Source organism: Papio anubis, chromosome 2 (assembly GCF_008728515.1).
Source record: "Papio anubis isolate 15944 chromosome 2, Panubis1.0, whole genome shotgun sequence".
NCBI classification, from domain to species: Eukaryota; Metazoa; Chordata; class Mammalia; order Primates; family Cercopithecidae; genus Papio; species Papio anubis.
In genome coordinates this window covers 49,808,839-49,825,244 of record NC_044977.1, presented here as the reverse complement: position 1 = coordinate 49,825,244, position 16,406 = coordinate 49,808,839, and the positions used below count along the sequence as shown (strand labels likewise).

At 48.9% G+C, this 16,406-nt stretch overlaps 1 protein-coding gene across 5 annotated transcripts in view; it reads left to right on the top strand.

The window, feature by feature from the left end:
• C2H3orf20 (chromosome 2 C3orf20 homolog) overlaps positions 1 to 14,222 on the top strand; it is a 93,832-nt gene extending 79,610 nt beyond the window's left edge. For all 5 annotated transcript variants that reach the window (XM_003906860.4, XM_021922676.1, XM_009181298.3 and 2 more), the window contains 5 exons: positions 5,490 to 5,793; positions 7,990 to 8,097; positions 9,570 to 9,712; positions 13,202 to 13,336; positions 13,935 to 14,222. In XM_003906860.4, coding sequence (XP_003906909.2) covers positions 5,490 to 5,793; positions 7,990 to 8,097; positions 9,570 to 9,712; positions 13,202 to 13,336; positions 13,935 to 14,019 — 775 coding nt within the window. In that variant the 3' untranslated portion in view covers positions 14,020 to 14,222. The remainder of the gene's footprint in view (positions 1 to 5,489; positions 5,794 to 7,989; positions 8,098 to 9,569; positions 9,713 to 13,201; positions 13,337 to 13,934) is intronic.
• Positions 14,223 to 16,406: the final 2,184 nt, after the last annotated feature.

Here is a 16,406-nt window from a genome sequence, read left to right as displayed (position 1 = left end):
TGAAGTCAAATTGTCTCTGCAGATGACGTGATTGTATATTTAGAAAACCCCATCATCTCGGCCCAAAATCTCCTTAAGCTGATAAGCAACTTCAGCAAAGTCCCAGGATACAAAATCAATGTGGGAAAATCACAAGCATTCCTATACACCAAGAACAGACAAACAGAGAGCCAAATCATGAGTGAACTCCCATTCACAATTACTACAAAGAGAATAAAATACCTAGGAATCCAACTTACAAGAGATATGAAGGACCTCTTCAAGGAGAACTACAAACCACTTCTCAACGAAATAAAAGAGGGCACAAACAAATGGAAGAACATTCCATGCTTATGGATAAGAAGAATCAATATCGTGAAAATGGCCATACTAACCAAGATAATTTATAAATTAAATGCTATCCCCATCAAGCTACCACGACTTTCTTCACACAATTGGAAAAAACTACTTTAAATTTCATATGGAACCAAAAAAAAGCCCGCATAGCCAAGACAATCCTAAGCAAAAAGAACAAAGCTGGAGGCATCACACTACCTGACTTCAAGCTGCACTACAAGGCTACAGTAACCAAAACAGCATGGTACTGGTACCAAAACAGATATATAAACCAATGGAACAGGACAGAGGTCTCAGAAATAACACCACATATCTGCAACCATCTGATCTTTGACAAACCTGACAAATACAAGTAATGGGGAAAGGATTCCCTATTTAGTAAATGATGCTGGGAAAACTGGCTAGCCACATGTCAAAAGCTGAAACTGGATCTTTTCCTTGCACCTTATACAAAAATTAACTCAAGATGGATTAAAAACTTAAATGTAAGACCTGAAACCGTAAAAAACCTAGAAGAAAACCTAGGCAATACCATTCAGGACATAGGCATGGGCAAAGACTTCATGACTAAAACATCAAAAGCAATGGCAACAAAAGCCAAAATAGACAAATGAGATCTAATTAAACTAAAGAACTTCTGCACAGCAAAAGAAACTATCATCAGAGTGAACAGGCAACCTACAGAATGGGAGAAAAGTTTTGCAATCTATCCATCTGACAAAGAGCTAATATCCGGAATCTACAAAGAACTTAAACAAATTTACAAGAAAAAAACAAACAACCCCATCAAAAAGTGGGCAAAGGATATGAACAGACACTTCTCAAAAGAAGACATTTATGTAGCCAACAGACATATGAAAAAATGTTCATCATCACTGGTCGTCAGAGAAATGCAAATCAAAATGACAGTGAGATACCATCTCATGCCAGTTAGAATGGTGATCATTAAAAAGTCAGGAAACAACAGGTGCTGGAGAGGATGTGGAGAAATAGGAACACTTTTACACTATTGGTGGGACTGTAAATTAGTTCAACCATTGTGGAAGACAGTGTGGCAATTCCTCAAGGATCTAGGATTAGAAATATTTTTGACCCAGCAATCTGATTACTGGGTATATACCCGAAGGATTATAAATCATGCTACTATAAAGACACATGTACACATGTGTTTATTGCTGCACTACTCACAATAGCAAAGGCTTGGAACCAACCCAAATGTCCATCAATAATAGACTGGATAAAGAAAATGTGGCACACATACACCATGGAATACTATACAGCCATAAAAAAAGGATGAGTTCATGTCCTTTGCAGGGACCTGGATGAAACTGGAAACCATCATTCTCAGCAAAATATCACAAGGACAGAAAACCAAACACTACATGTTCTCACTCATAAGTGGGAGTTGAACAATGAGAGCACATGGACATGGGGAGGGGAACATTACACACCAGGGCCTATTGGGGGATCAGGGGCTGGGGAAGGAATAGCGTTAGGAGTAATACCTAACGTAAATGATGAGTTAATGGATGCAGCACACCAACATGGCACATGTATACCTATGTAACAAACCTGCACATTGTGCACATGTACCCTAGAACTTAAAGTATAATAATAAAAAATATATATATAGTTAAGCTATTGATTTAAAGTCTTTGTCTAGTAAGTCCAATCTCTGGGTTTCCTTGGGGACAGTTTCTAGTACATTTTTTTCCTTTGAGTGGTCTATGCTTTTTTGTTTCTTTGCACACCTCAGGTTTTTTTTTTGGTTGTTGAAAACTGAACATTTTAAATATTAGAATTTGGTAACCCTGGAAATCAAATTTCCCCTTTTCCTTATGATTTGTTGTTGCTCCTTGTTGTAGTTTGTAGCTGTTTGTTGTTTAGTTACTTTTCCAAACTATCTTTATAAAGACATTTGTAATGTGTAGTCTCCATTCAGTTAGGTAAGGGATCAGCTAGTGATTTAATAGAGATTATCTGGAGCCCAAACAAAAACAAAAACAAAACTCGTCCAGTCTTTGCAGATTGGCTGTGTATTGAGGCATTCATTCAGTGCTTTTAGTCAGGCTCTTCACATCAAGACTAATCTGCATTAGCCTTCACCTTCTACTTTCAAAAAGTCCAATGGTCAGCCAGAGATGAAAGCTTAGTGTGTTCTCAGGCCTTTTCAAAACATGGTTCCAAACCTGGTACCTATATTCCCTGGTATGCATGTGAGCCTTTCAAAGCCTTATTCTCCCATATACCTCCTTCCCCAACCTCTTTCTTCCCAGACATTTTAGCCTACCTATCTGTGCCTCATCTGTTACCCCTTGCACCAGGAGGCCATGTCTGGTATCTTTCTCTTTAAATGCACCTGACAGATGCTTCCCAGTAGGGGCTGCTTCAGCCCTGAGAAAGTTGCAAGGCAGATAAAACAAAGTCAAGCTCTGAGCTGATCCCTCAGGGAACCTCCAGACAGGCCAGCCCACAGAACTACAATTGCTTGAGAACAAGGTTCATATTGTCCCCTCCAGTACTAGCAAGGTGCACCAGGAACCGGGGCTGTCATTCCGTGGATGCTACTGAGCAGGGCTATGAAGGATGGTAGGGGAGTAAGCTAAAAATGCTACAATGCTGTCTTACCAAAATTTAGCAGCATCTTTCTTATTTAAGCATTCCTCTGGTTGTTGCACGTTTTTTCATTAGATACCAGAACTCTGGATAAAGTTGTTTCTGACAGTGTTTGCCAGCTTCATTGTTGATCTAGTCAACGGATGTGGTTTCTGAGTTCCAAAATTAGAGTAACAACCATTTTTAGTGGCTTCACTCCCCTCTTTTTATGAGTTTATTTTTAAATTTTTATTTTTATTTATTTTAGAGACAGGGTCTTGCTCTGTCTGCCAGGCTGGAGTGCAGTGGTGTGATCATGGCTCACTGTAACTGCGAACTCCTGGGCTCCAGCATTTCTCCCACCTCAGCCTCCCGAGAAGCTGGGACCACAGGCATGTGCCACGATGGCTGGCTAATTTTTTAATTTTTAGTAGAGATGATGTCTTGCTATGTTGCCCAGCCTTGTCTGGAACTCCTGGCCTCAAGTGATCCTCCTGCCTCAGCCTCCCAAAGTGCCGAGATTACAGGTGTGAGCCTCCGCACCCAGCCCTCCCTCCTTTCTAATTTTTAAAACCTATATTCTTTTCCGTGAATTATTTGTTCACTACCTTTGTCCATATTTTATTGGGTTATTAACTTTTTCTAATTGATTTGTAGTATTTTACATAGTGGAGACATTGACCACTATTCTATGTTAGGAGTTTCAAATATGTTTCTCAGTTTGTCATTTGTCTTTCATCTTTGATTATGATAGTTTTGGGTTTTTTTGTTTGTGTATTTTTTTGTCACAGAGGGATTCTGGAGGCTTTTTTCTTTCATGTAGTTGACTTTATCAGTCTTTTTCTATTATGACTTCTGGATTTTTTAGTCATAATTATAAAAAGCCTTCCCTGCTCTAAAATTATAGAATAATTTCCCCATATTTTCTAGTAGAAATGTTATGGCTTAATTGCCCCACATTTAAACCTTTGATTATTTTGAACTTATCCCTGGATAAGTTATAATTAATAGATCCAGCCTCCCCCACCCCCTGCTCTGCTCCAGATATGCAGGTTCTTGAATAAGACATATTCTTAACAAGTTTGTTCAGCAAGTACTTATCACTATTAATAGCCCCTGAGAAATAATGCTCATCTTGCATTGCTCTTGTTTCAGGATGTCCTGGTTTCTAATCCTAGCCCTTGCCACTTAATTATCATATGAACTTGGGCACCCATTCACCTGGTGGGAACCTTCTGTTTTCTGATCTGTAAATGGCAATAAGAGTTTCTGTCCTGCCTATTGCACAGAGTTGTTATAAAGTTAACCAAGACAATGTCTATTCCAAGATTGTGATGCTGTAAAATGCTAAACATGCTACTGCCTTTCGTCATGTTTAGCATTTTACAGCATCAGCATCCACAGTTTTGGAATAGACGTTGATAAAGGTAGAATCACAGCAACACTTTCTATTTGGATGGTGCTTATTCCCATGTAAATACCACAACCCTCACAACAACCCAGTACAGTGTTTGGCACATAGTAGGGGCCCAACGAATATTGGTTTGAATATTTATTGAATCTTTACTATTTTTCAAATGCTACTGCTTTATTCCACTGAACAAAACACACGAAATTCATGAACTCATGGAACTTGCAGTCTAGTAGGACAGAGAAGTGCAATAATAAAATTTAAAAGTAAAAGATATGTTAGATAGCAAGCAATGCTAAGAAGAAAAATAAAACAGGGAAGGGAAAGAGTCTTGGGAGAAAAGGAATGAAATAGGGCACTCAGAAAATCTCATTAAGAAGGTGACATTTGGATAGAGCCTTGAGAAAGTGACATAGATGGCTCTATGGAGGAACAGCAAAGGCCACTGTCCTCCAAGACCAAAGGACAAGTGGAGGCCAGTGTGGCCGAAGTGCAGTGAGCAAAGGCGGGAATCCTGGAGAGTAAGAGATGTAAGGAGGACAAAATGCAGGGGACAGATTCTTACAGCCTTGAAGCACATGGCAGGGACTTCAGCTTTTGTTCTGTAAAAGGTAGAAAGCCACAGGAGGGTTTTGAAGAGAGTAGTGACATGACGTGAGCTAGGTTTTAACAGGATCCCTCAGTCAGAGAACACACTGAAGACAGGCCGGGGAAGAAAACACAGGACCCATTAGGAGGCATTTGCAGGCAGCCAGGCAAGAATGAAGGAGGCTTGGACCACATCCATGGGGCTGGAGGGCAGGAAAAGTCAGATTGTGGGTCTGTCTTGAGTGTAGAGAGGACAGGCTTGCTGACAGATTAGATGGGATGTGTTGGGTGTGAGAGAAAGGAGTTAAGGATGACACTAAAGCATTTTTTGACCAAATGGATGGGTGAAGGAGTAACTTGTTATTCTCATTTTGCATCGTAGAAAGAGGCCCAGAGAGGTTAGGGGACCTGTCCAAGGTGGTGCAGCACATTGGCAGCAGGGCCCAGACTAAAATCTGCCTGCAGCAGGCCCTTTGACCGTCAGGAGCCAGGGGGCTCTGGGAACCACAGACCTCCACCACCTGCTGAGGGCCCCTGTGCACTGTGCTCCTCCTTGCAGAGGGAAGGCCCGCGAGGGGCGCAGCCCCACCAGGTGGGCGGCCTCGCCCTCAGACTGCCCACTGGTGCTGCGGAAGCTCATGCTTAAGGAAGACGCCCGTGCTGGCTGCAGGTGCCTGGTGAAGGCGCCCCTGGTCTCTGACGTGGAGCTGGAGCGCTTCCTGCTGGCGCCCCGAGACCCCAGCCAGGTGCTGGTATTTGGCATCATCTCAAGCCAGAACTACACCAGCACTGGGCAGCTCCAGTGGCTGCTGAACACGCTCTACAGCCACCAGCAGCGGGGCCGTGGCTCCCCCTGCATCCAGGTTGGTCCGGGCCCATTGAGGAGGTCCTGGAGGCCAGGGGTAGGGGTAGTGGGGCAGTCCGAGAAGACCCCCACAGTGCTAGGACTGGCTGAGCACCTGCCTGAGGGGCCATCCTCCTTCAGCTCCTTTCTCCTTGGGGCCTTTGTGTGTACTCTCCTGTCTGCAGTGTCCTCCCTCCCCCTGCTTCTCTCCTTCCCACTCATCCTCTAGCTCCAGGGTGAATGTCACCATGTAAGGGTCAGGCCCTCTTCTGACCCTTGAGACAAAATCAGGGCACTGTCCTTTCCTTCCAGTTTGTGACTGTTTGTTGGTGTGAATATTTAGAGCATGGGCCATCCTCACCACTGAATCCTCAGGGCTCTGAAAATATTTGTAGACTGTCACAAGTACCCACTGTGTGCTGGGCATGGGCCAGGCCCTGGGAACCCAGCATGACTCAGATGCAAACTGGGCCCTAGAGGAGCTCCCAGTGTGGCAGCAACTCCAGCACCACCAGTGAGGCCGTGAGAGGAGAGCTCTGGGCACGCAGGAGCCTGGGAACATGTGCCTGCTGCCTCCTGGGGGTCCGGAGGGCTGTCCAGGTTGAGTGGGGTTTTGGCAGGTGATTAATGTTCCTGGAAGAGGCGGTGGCCTGTGCGAAGGGCGACAGGAGAGAAGCACGGCTCAAGGTCCCAGCTGATTGTGGTTGAGGTCTAAAGGGAGTCTTCGGGCCCATGGAACGCACTCCAGCCTACTCATTGCTGCAGTAGAATTGTTCCCACCTATCAGGCCTATGTAACCCTCCAAGCATGCAGTCATTCCCAGCAGCATTGGCACAGTTTGAAGGCTGGCCCCAACCCCAGACCAACTGGAGCAAAGGATGGCACATGAGCACATGAGCTGGGTGTCCACGTGGTGACTTCCTTCAAGCCCTCTTTGCCCTCCAGTCTCCTAGTATCTGCTGTGTTTGCCCATTTCTGCAGAGTTCTGGGTTTTCATGTACACCAGGGGTGGGAGTTCTGCGTGGACACCCTCCTCCCAGGAGCGGCCCCTCCCTGACTCTGGCATGCCCACCCTCGGGTCTGTGCTCCAGACCTTCTGAGCAGACACCAGTAGCCCTTTGACCATCTCAGTCCAAGAGTATAGACTCAGCCACAAGCCTTTTCACTTGTCCCATACAGCAAAGCCATGTTTGTTTTCCAGAGCCAACCTCCAATTTAGTTGAATCCAGTGAGCATGTATTGAGTTCCTTCTGTGTGTCTGTCCATGTAGAGACAGATAAAATCCTGCCCACGGGGGAGCTTAGAACTGACTTTCGCTTATCATGGGGCTAGTTGTTGTTTGCTAATAGTTGTCCCTAAGCAATTGGAGTGCTCAGGTGGCCGACCCCAGCCATGGGCAGCGTGAGTGAGGACAGGGCGTGGCCTGAGGCAGTTCATAAAGCAGTGAGCAGCAGGCCTAGAGGACAGACTTGGAAGCAGGTGTCAGATTAGGGTGTCTTTGGTGAATGCAGAAATGTTCCCCGCTTTCTCTTTCCCTGACAGCTAGAACATTGGGTGTGGTTCTGAGTTTCATATTGGAGAGTGAAAGGATAGCTGGAGGCACCTGGAAATAAAGGCAGATAAAACAGGAAGACAGCACCTTGGCTGTATTAATAGATCTGAGGCATCCAGAAAGGAGAGGCGAGAGGCCAGCTTTCCTCTGAATTGCCCAGACCCTACCTTGAGGTATGGGTTCAGCTCAGGACCTCTCCCTGGATATAGTGACTGGGAGGGTCCTGAGGGGCTTGCCAGCAGTGGGTAGGGAGTGGAGGAATTCTTTATGCTGTGTAAAGTAGACTCAAAAGCCTGGAAACAGGTCCACCCAAGAACACAGTTCCCATCTTCAAACCTCTGCAGTGCTACCCCGAGGGCAAGGGAGCAGTCACATTCTGTGGACCCCAGAGGGCCAGGCTAGTGGGCGTCACACGTGGGGCAGCCACCTCAGAAATGGCCTTCTCCGCTAGCGGGCTCTAATCAGATCCAGGGACATCCTCAAGGGACAGTCATGGGAGGTGTGCATGCAGGCCCAAGGGCTCCTGGAGCAGGAGGAGTTGGAGAGAGGGAGTTGTACAGGGCTCCAGGACTCAGGGGGAACCTGGCCTAGCCAGGAATATGGCAATTCAGGTACATCTTCTTGGCATGGGGGTGACCAGTTCTCATATTTCTCTCCTGGCAGTGCCGGTATGACTCCTACCGCCTGCTGCAGTATGACCTGGACAGCCCTCTGCAGGAGGACCCTCCCCTGATGGTGAAGAAGAACTGTGTGGTGCAGGGGATGATTCTGGTGAGCCAGCAGGAACTTGCCATCCACTGCCTGCCACCCAGCTGCAGCCACCTCTGCTCCTGTAGAATCACAAATGTGGGAGGAGGAGAGAGGAGAAGAAGGGAGGGGCTGTGGAATTATCTCCCCACCCTGGCTGAGGCCCAGAGAGCAGGAAGACTGACCAAGAGTCACCCAGCACATAGAGCTGGGGCTGGAGCCCAGGACCCCATGTGTCCTCCATCCCAGGAGACTGAAGGGACAGGTGACATTCATCCTAACAAATCAAATTCCCTTCATCTGTTTGTTTTTAAATGGCTTTATCCTAAAAACGTTCACTGTAAATACTTACACATGCTCATTATGGAAAGCTTAGAAAATACAATTTAGAAAATAATGACATCATCAGATCACCCAGAGAGTCTCATTTGCTCATCCCACAGATATGTACCTGGCACCTGCAAGGACCACCACATGCTAACATTTTGGTGTCTGACCTTTGCAGTCCTTTTCTGCATATATTCTTTGCAATTCTTCTTTTTAAATTAAAATACCATGAGCATTTCCCCATGTCCTTATATAGTTTGTAACACCTAAGTTTTAACCACTGTGTAAGAGTCTGTCATTTTTTTTTTTTTGAGACAAAGGCTCACACTCTCACCCAGGCTGGAGTGCAGTGGCACAATCTCGGCTCACTGCAATCTCCGCCCCCTGGGTTCAAGTGATTATCCTGCCTCAGCTTCCCAAGTAGCTGGGACTACAGGTGCCCGCCATCACGCCCAGCTAATTTTTGTATTTTTAGTAGAGATGGGGTTTCACCATATGGGCCAGGCTGGTCTCGAACCCCTGACCTTGGGATCCGCCCGCCTTGGCCTCCCAAAGTGAAGAGTCTGTCATTTTATCTATTTGTGCTGCTTTTATTGACATTTAAGTTATTTTTATTTTTATTTTTATTTTTTTTTGCCATAACAAATAACGCTGTCATGAATATTTTTGCACAGAAATATTTGGATAGGTGTCTACCTGTTGGGGACTGACCTGTAGGGGTGGGAGCCCTGCCCTCAAGGGGCTCCCATTCCATGGGGTGAGCTGAAAGGTACATACACAGCAGGGGACCAGCTTTCTGGCCGCAGGGTTCTGTGGGGCTGTATGTGAAGTGCATGTGAGCTGGGTGGCCAAGCAGGCAGAAGGGAAGGAGAGCTGCCCTCCCCAGGTTGCCCAGGGAGGTATGGCTGAGCCAAAACCCTGCCCAGGCCCCCAAGTCATAGGGCAACCTCACCATCCCAGGCTGGACAGGGGCTGGACTCAGCCTACCTCCCTCGGCAACTCATGGAGGGCAGCACTCCTTCCCCAGCCGCCCAAGGCCTGCCTCACGGTGCAAGCTCTCAGAGGCCTGTGGCACTGTCCTAGTGAAATTCCAAACTCGCGTGTCTTATCAGTGGACACTGCTGTGCTGATGTGCTGAGGATCTCTCCTCGTTTCCTTCCTGTCAATAGATGTTTGCCGGGGGAAAGCTCCTTTTTGGGGGCCGTGTTTTGAATGGATATGGCCTCAGCAAGCAGAATCTGCTGAAACAGATCTTCCGGTCTCAAAAGGATTGCAAGATGGGCTACTTCCTGCCGGACGACTACAAATTCAAGTAAAACAGGAAACACGCAGGTTGAGGGATGGGCCTGGGGAGGGATGGAGGGCAGAAAGGAGACTTGGGCTGTGAAAGGGGAACTGAGGGGAGCAGGCGGGGTGGAAGGGATGGAGTGGGGAGGGGGGTTGGAGGTGGGAGGCCTCCACCTGTGGCACACATGGCAAAAACTGCAGCAGGAGGACTTCACAGGTGGGCAGGGGAGGGATGGGAGCGGGTGCAGAGTGGGAGGCGGTGTGTGAGCAAGGCCATGTTGTGGGTTTCTTTGGGACACAAGTTTGGGAAAAGGGCCCTCTTGGAGATCTCGGGGACATGGGAATGCTTGCATAGTGCCTGTTTCTGTTGGAATAATCTAGACAGGTTTGGTGGGCAGGAGCTCTGGCTACACCCCCCTCTCTGTCCCACCACACCCTACCACCACCTCATGTGCAAGCTGGGCCCCGCTTCTGCTTTGGTTTTTCGTTTGTTTTGAGAGAGGGTCTCAACTCTGTCGCCCAGGCTGGAGTACAGTGGCACGATCATAGCTCACTGCATCCTTGAATGACTGGGCTCAAGTGATCCTCCTGCCTCAGCCTCCCCACACAGACAAAGGCCATCCGTGAAGTGATCCCAGGCCCCTATAGCAGGAAGTGCTGGCTTAAATCTGCCTCTGGGCTTCTGAGCTTGGGCTTTTCAACAAGGTGGTGCCAACTTGTTGAGCACCTTCTGGGCCCAGCTCTCATGAGATGATCTTCTTGAGCCGAGAGACCTAGCTTTGAGTGGCTCGAGAAGAATACAGCCTAGTCCAGGAAGGAGCCTGCGCTGCATGAAGCGCCTGAAGACTGCATTAGGGGAGCATGAGCAGATCTGAGACCGCCTGGGCAGCACGGTGTAGTGAGACACTTGCAGGATGAGGTTGGAGCCCCTGCTGCACTCTACTGGCTGGGTGACTGTGGGGAATCAGTTTACCTCCCTAATCCTCTGTTTCCTCATCTTCAAAATGAGGAAATAATGCCCACCTTGAGAGGCTGTGAGGATCTCATGAAAGTGTGTTTGTTAAAGAGCTTTGTGAACTGTGAAGCAAATGATGAGGCATGTGGAAAGTTATTTATACGCAGACCTGGGGTATGCAGCCCTAAGTCCTGTGACCGCACCCCCACAGCACTGAGTCTGGGCACCCCCCAACTCCCACACAGGACCCTCAGTTTTCTAGGAGTCCTTAATGCCCATCTCACTGCAGTAAGCTGAGTCTGGGTCTTGTCCAAGTTGGGGAACCCACTTCTGGAGGAACTGAGGAGGTCATGCCAAGTGACCCCCGCAACTCAGAGCACTCAGCAGGGAAGGCAGGCCCAGGAGGAGCCTGTGGAGGGTAAGGAGGGGCAGATGCTGAAAGGTGCAGACAGAAAAGTCACTGAGACTCCACTGCCTGAGACTCCAAGAGGGAGAGGGCTTGGTGGTCCTTGAAGACCAGTCACCAACAATCCCAGGGAGAAAGACAGACGCACCAAGGTCAGGACAGGACAGGACAGGACAGGGGGATGCTGTTGGGAAGGGCCCAGGCTGAAGATGAGCTGAGGCTACAGGAAGATGCCAAAGAGGACCAGCAAGGGCATTTTCAGAAACATTCAGAAGAAGGCTAGCCTGGTATGGTGCACAGGGAGTGAATGTCTTAGCCTGTTGCACATTTATTTCCCACTGTCTGTAGGCTGGTTAAGTCCAAGACCAAGGCGCCAGTGGATTTAGTGTCTGGCAGGGGCTGCTTCCTGTTCATAGATGGCACCTTCTTGCTGTGTCCTTGCATGGCAGAAAGGACGAGGGTCTCTCTGGGGCCTCTTGTATAAGGACACTAATCCCATTCATGAGGGTCCCACCCTCATAACCACCTTACCTCCCAAAGGCCCTGCCTGCCAACACCATCACCTTGGGGATAAGGATTTCAGCGTATCAATTTGGGGGAACATAGACATTCAGACGATCACAGTGGGGGATGCCAGAAAGTAGTTACAAAGAGACATAGCTCTTATTTGGTTCTAGATGTCTTCAAAAGGAAGACACTGTTTAGTAGGAAATGACAGCTTAAGGAATCTGGCCACCTTTTATAGCTGTGTGACCTGTGCAAAACACTCACCCTCTCAGTGCGCCAGCTTCTTTGTCTGTAGAGTGAGACTCACTGTATTGGGTTATGGGGATTAGAGGAGTCAGCACATGGGAAGTGCTGGCACATAGCTCACATTTACTGAGATTACCACCTACCCTTGTTAGTGATATTATTATCATTAAAATGAGCTCTGGTCTCCTAATCTGTTATATCTAAGGATTCTGAAAGGACTTAATGGTATGCTTACAACAGTCTTCAACAATTGTTCAGGAATGATGAGGAAAGAATCAGAAAACTAGACGCACACACATACACACAAACCAGATACACACATATACAAATTATACGCATACATACAAACTATAAACACCCATGTAAACTAGACACACATGTACACACACACATTAGATTCCAGCACATACTAGATGCACAAACACACACAAACTAGACACAGAAGTATACACAAACTAGACATAAATACACATGCATACACTATACACACATACACAAACCAGACACACACAAACTAGATAGAAACATACACGCATACGTACAAACTAGAAACATGCACACAAGATGGTCTAGGTTCTTGGAAATGGAAAGAGGCAGATTTGTGAAACTATTAACCAGTAGGACTCCTCCTAATCCTAGAATAGCCAAGTGGGTTGATGGTTTAAGAGCACTTAGGTAAAAAAAGGAAATGGAATCTTTAATTGAAAGCATTGCCATAGCAGCCGTTCCTGTAATCTGGATGCCAGAAGCTTGGACCAAGGTGTGGGCAGGGCCACGCTCTCCCAGAAGCCGCTAGGCGGCTCCGTCCCAGGCCTTGCTCCCCGCTCCTGGTAGCTCCTTGGCCTGTGGCCACAGAACTGTGATCCTCACATGGCGTTCTCCCAAATTTCCCCTTTGTAAAGGAACATCAGTCATGTTGGACTGGACCCACCCTCCTCCAGTATGGCCTCATCTTAACTAATGATGTCTGCAACAACCCTATTTCCAAATAAGGCCACATTCTGGGGTCTCGGGCTTTAGGATTTCTACATATGTATTTGGGGGGCATGTGTTCAGCCCACAATGTTACACATGATGACACATTTCCTTTGCCTCCTGTCATCTCTCCTGTGGTCACTTATGGAGCCCTCCCACCCCACCGCAGGCATTTGCCATGGTCAGTGTTGGGGTGTGGGTATAGCAGCCTGTGGGTTAGGGCCAATCTAGCCCAAAACAGAAGCCAGGGAAGCCAACCTCCAGCGTGTCACTGGGTCCCTGAAGAGGTCAGATTCTCCCTTCGCCGCCCTCAGGAGGAGGAGCACGTGTGTCCTTGTCTGTCTAGGCTCCCAGAACACTGACGGGACAGCGTGCAGCACGCCCTGGGCCCTGAGCACTGCCCCCCAACCCTGCCTCCCCTGCAGTGTTCCCAGCTCTGTCCTGAGCCTGGAGGATTCTGAATCAGCCAAGAAAGCCGAGTCAGAAGATATCCAAGGAAGCAGCTCCTCATTGGCCCTGGAAGACTATGTGGAGAAGGAGTTACCTCTGGAGGCTGAGAAGTAGGTGACCACACCCGCTGCCAGAATGGGCATGACTCACAGCAGGCCACCTCGGGCCTATTTGGCCTTGGGCAAGTCACTTCCCCCCAGGCCTGGGTCATGTCCAACCATCCCTGACATCTAGCCTGTGTAATCAACACAATACTGGGCGGGCATGCAGGCTGCCCCGGAGCTGCTCGCAGTGGTCTGGGTGGTAGAGATAGAGGCTCTTTGAGGACTTTGCAGCAAAACCCCACAGCCCAGACCCATTAGTCTGAGAAGGGTGGAGACGGCCCTGCTGTCTCTTTGCAAGAAACTTGCTGCACCTGTTAAAAGCCCCTGACTACTGGTGCTGGTACATGAAATGAATCACGCATTCAGCATGGCGTGGAGATCACATATTTCTCATGAAGATAGAAAAGCAAAATTAGGAGCATGTAGAAAGGTCACAGGTGCCACCGGGACCCTCTGGTCGGAGCAGCACCCAGACAGCCTCACCTGTGCAAGGGAGAGGGCTTTGCCCCTCCTGGCCCTATCAGGCCTGGGCTCTGGGCACTGTGAAGAGCAGCCCTTCCCCCGCCCAGCCCTCAGCAGTCGCTTTCTCTATTTTGATCTTTAGGGCAAGAGAGCCTGAAGTGGAGCTACATCCTCTCAGGAGGAACAGCAAGGTAACCAGCGAGAAGAAGCAGGCCTCCAAGAAGTAGTGCCATCCTGGCGGCAGCCAAGTGAGCCAGGCCCCGGACCGGGGTGCTGGGGCTTCCTGCCAGCCCAGCCCTGCCTCCCTGGTCTCCCACCCTGTCCTCCAAGCCTCTGTAATAAACCAGCGGACCTCCAGCATCGGGGTGAGGCTCTGGGGAAGGACAGACCCAGCTCAGTCTGTCTGCTGTGAGGCCCCCAACAGACTTGTTCCAGGTCAAGTCTTTGGAAACTCGGTTTCCCCAATACAGAGCTTCCTCTGCGGCCAGTTAAGTCAGCTGAGGCCCTCCCACGCTCAAGGAAAGAAATGTTTCCCTCCAAGGGGTAGCTCCAGGATAGGTGTCCCAGTAACACCCAGGATGCTCAGATGGGACTGAACTGGGTCTCCTACCCTTCCTGGGTGGGGGAGGCTCAGTCTATAGCCTAGGTGGAAAACACAGCAAGAACAGAACAGTGAAGAGGCAGAGAGAAAGGCCAAAGACAGGGAAGAAGAGACAAAGGGAGAAATAAGAGGAGGAGCAAGGAGACAGAGGAAGACACAAGTGAGCGGGCAAGGGAGAGGGTAAGAAAGAAGATGGAGGAGGGAGAAGGAGAGAGGAAGAGTAGGACGAATAAACAAGGAGGGAGGAGGAAGGGGAGGGGAACAAGGAAAGGGGAGTGGGGAGGGGAACAAGTAAGGAGCGGAGGGGAGGGAGAGGGGAACAAGTAAGAAGGGAGGGGGCAGGAAGAAGCAAGTGTGGAGTGAGGAGGGAGTGAAGAGGGTGACGGAGAAGAAATCACTGAGTGGGGATCTGAGTAAGATGGGAATGGTGCAGGCTGGGAGACTGAATGACAGAGTGCTCACCCCTAGGGACCCTTCAGTGACGCCCTGAAAGCCAGAGCCCTGTGGCCTCCTGGGGGCCGACATCCCCACTGAGCCCAGCCACAGTGCCATTTGGTGCATTTTGGGGTTCTTCCCTGAGCCACAGGCCTTAGAAATCCCTACCAGCAGCAAGGGACCCAAGACAGTACCCCCTCTGGGGTGCTAAGTTTCCCCATGCCCCTGAGGGTGCCTGTGAGGGACAGAGAGAACCCCTGCTCTAGGCCCACGGCTCTGGGCTGTCTTGTCTGGGTTCACCGGAGCCCTTTCCGGGAGCAGCTGAGGACTCCAGAAGGTCAGCCTTGTTCTCCCAGCCCAGAGCAGAGTTCAGGCCTTGAGCTGCAGGCAGCATTTAGTGAGATGCTGCACTTAGAAATGCTTATGTTTCCTCTGTAATATAAGCTTTTTTAATCTGAATTTTTCAAGCTTTAATGTTTATCCTTTGTATCATTCAAAAATGATTTTTGAATTATACACTTGTTCTTCTAGAAATGAATTTGAAATGACTTTCAATATTTGTAAGCTTGTATCTTTGATATTGAAGGACCTTGATGTTTATCACAGGTTCCAGGGACTCTAACAACTCTCCCCTCCTCCCCTTCTGAGCACAAGGACAGATAAGGATTGGAGGGCAAGGGAAGAAGTTCCACCTCTGTCCTTGCAGGCTGGCACCTTCCAGCCCCTAAGGCAAGACCTTGGTAAAGGCTGGAATGGAGACCTTGGCTCATGAAGGGCCTGAAACAAAGCCTCTCCCCTGCCACCCTAGACCTGCCGTGTGGGCAGTGTGCTCAGGTGTGCTTACGTGGATATGCCAAGCAGTCTGCATGTGCACGTCAACAGCCGCGTGCACTGTGCACACAGACCTGTCTCTGAACGGCAGGCCCTGGCCCTGCCCACGGTGCTCACCACACTGAAAGGGGCAAAACTGAGCTGCTCATGGGCAGGACGCCTCCCATTGGTGGAACAGGCCCAGCGAATGTCCAGGGCTGCAGAATCAAATGCACCTTAGGGAGGAGGGAGAAAAGGGGAAGCCTCTCTCCATGGAAACCCCAGGAGAGTAGGATAAGGCTTCACCCCTCAAAGATGCCCCCAACAAACCAGGCACGATGGAAAGGTGCTCAATTAACTGAGAACTGAGCCATAAACTGTTTTTGGACTCTTCAGGCTTCCTTCTGTTGGTGTTCTGGCTATAGGGAGGTCCAAGTCTTTCTAAGGAAAAAGCTGTGGCCCAATGCACATGAATGCTCTAGGGCAAACACTGGCACATCTGCTGCTGCCTCACCCCCAGTCTTTGCAGGCAGCCTCTACCAACTACCTTCCCATCTCTTCCATCCACGGAGTAGCTCTTTCCTCTAGCCAAGACTCAGTTTTTAGGAAGACTCCTTGGAGGAAGTGAGGGTGCAGCTAGAGCTAAAACCTACAGGGCAGGTTTTGTGAGGAGGCGTTGCTGTGTGTGACCTGTGTCTGAGTAGCTGGCATCCCATTACTCACCTCCCAGGTTATCAGCCTGTCAGGGAGACATGGAATGGTCAGCAG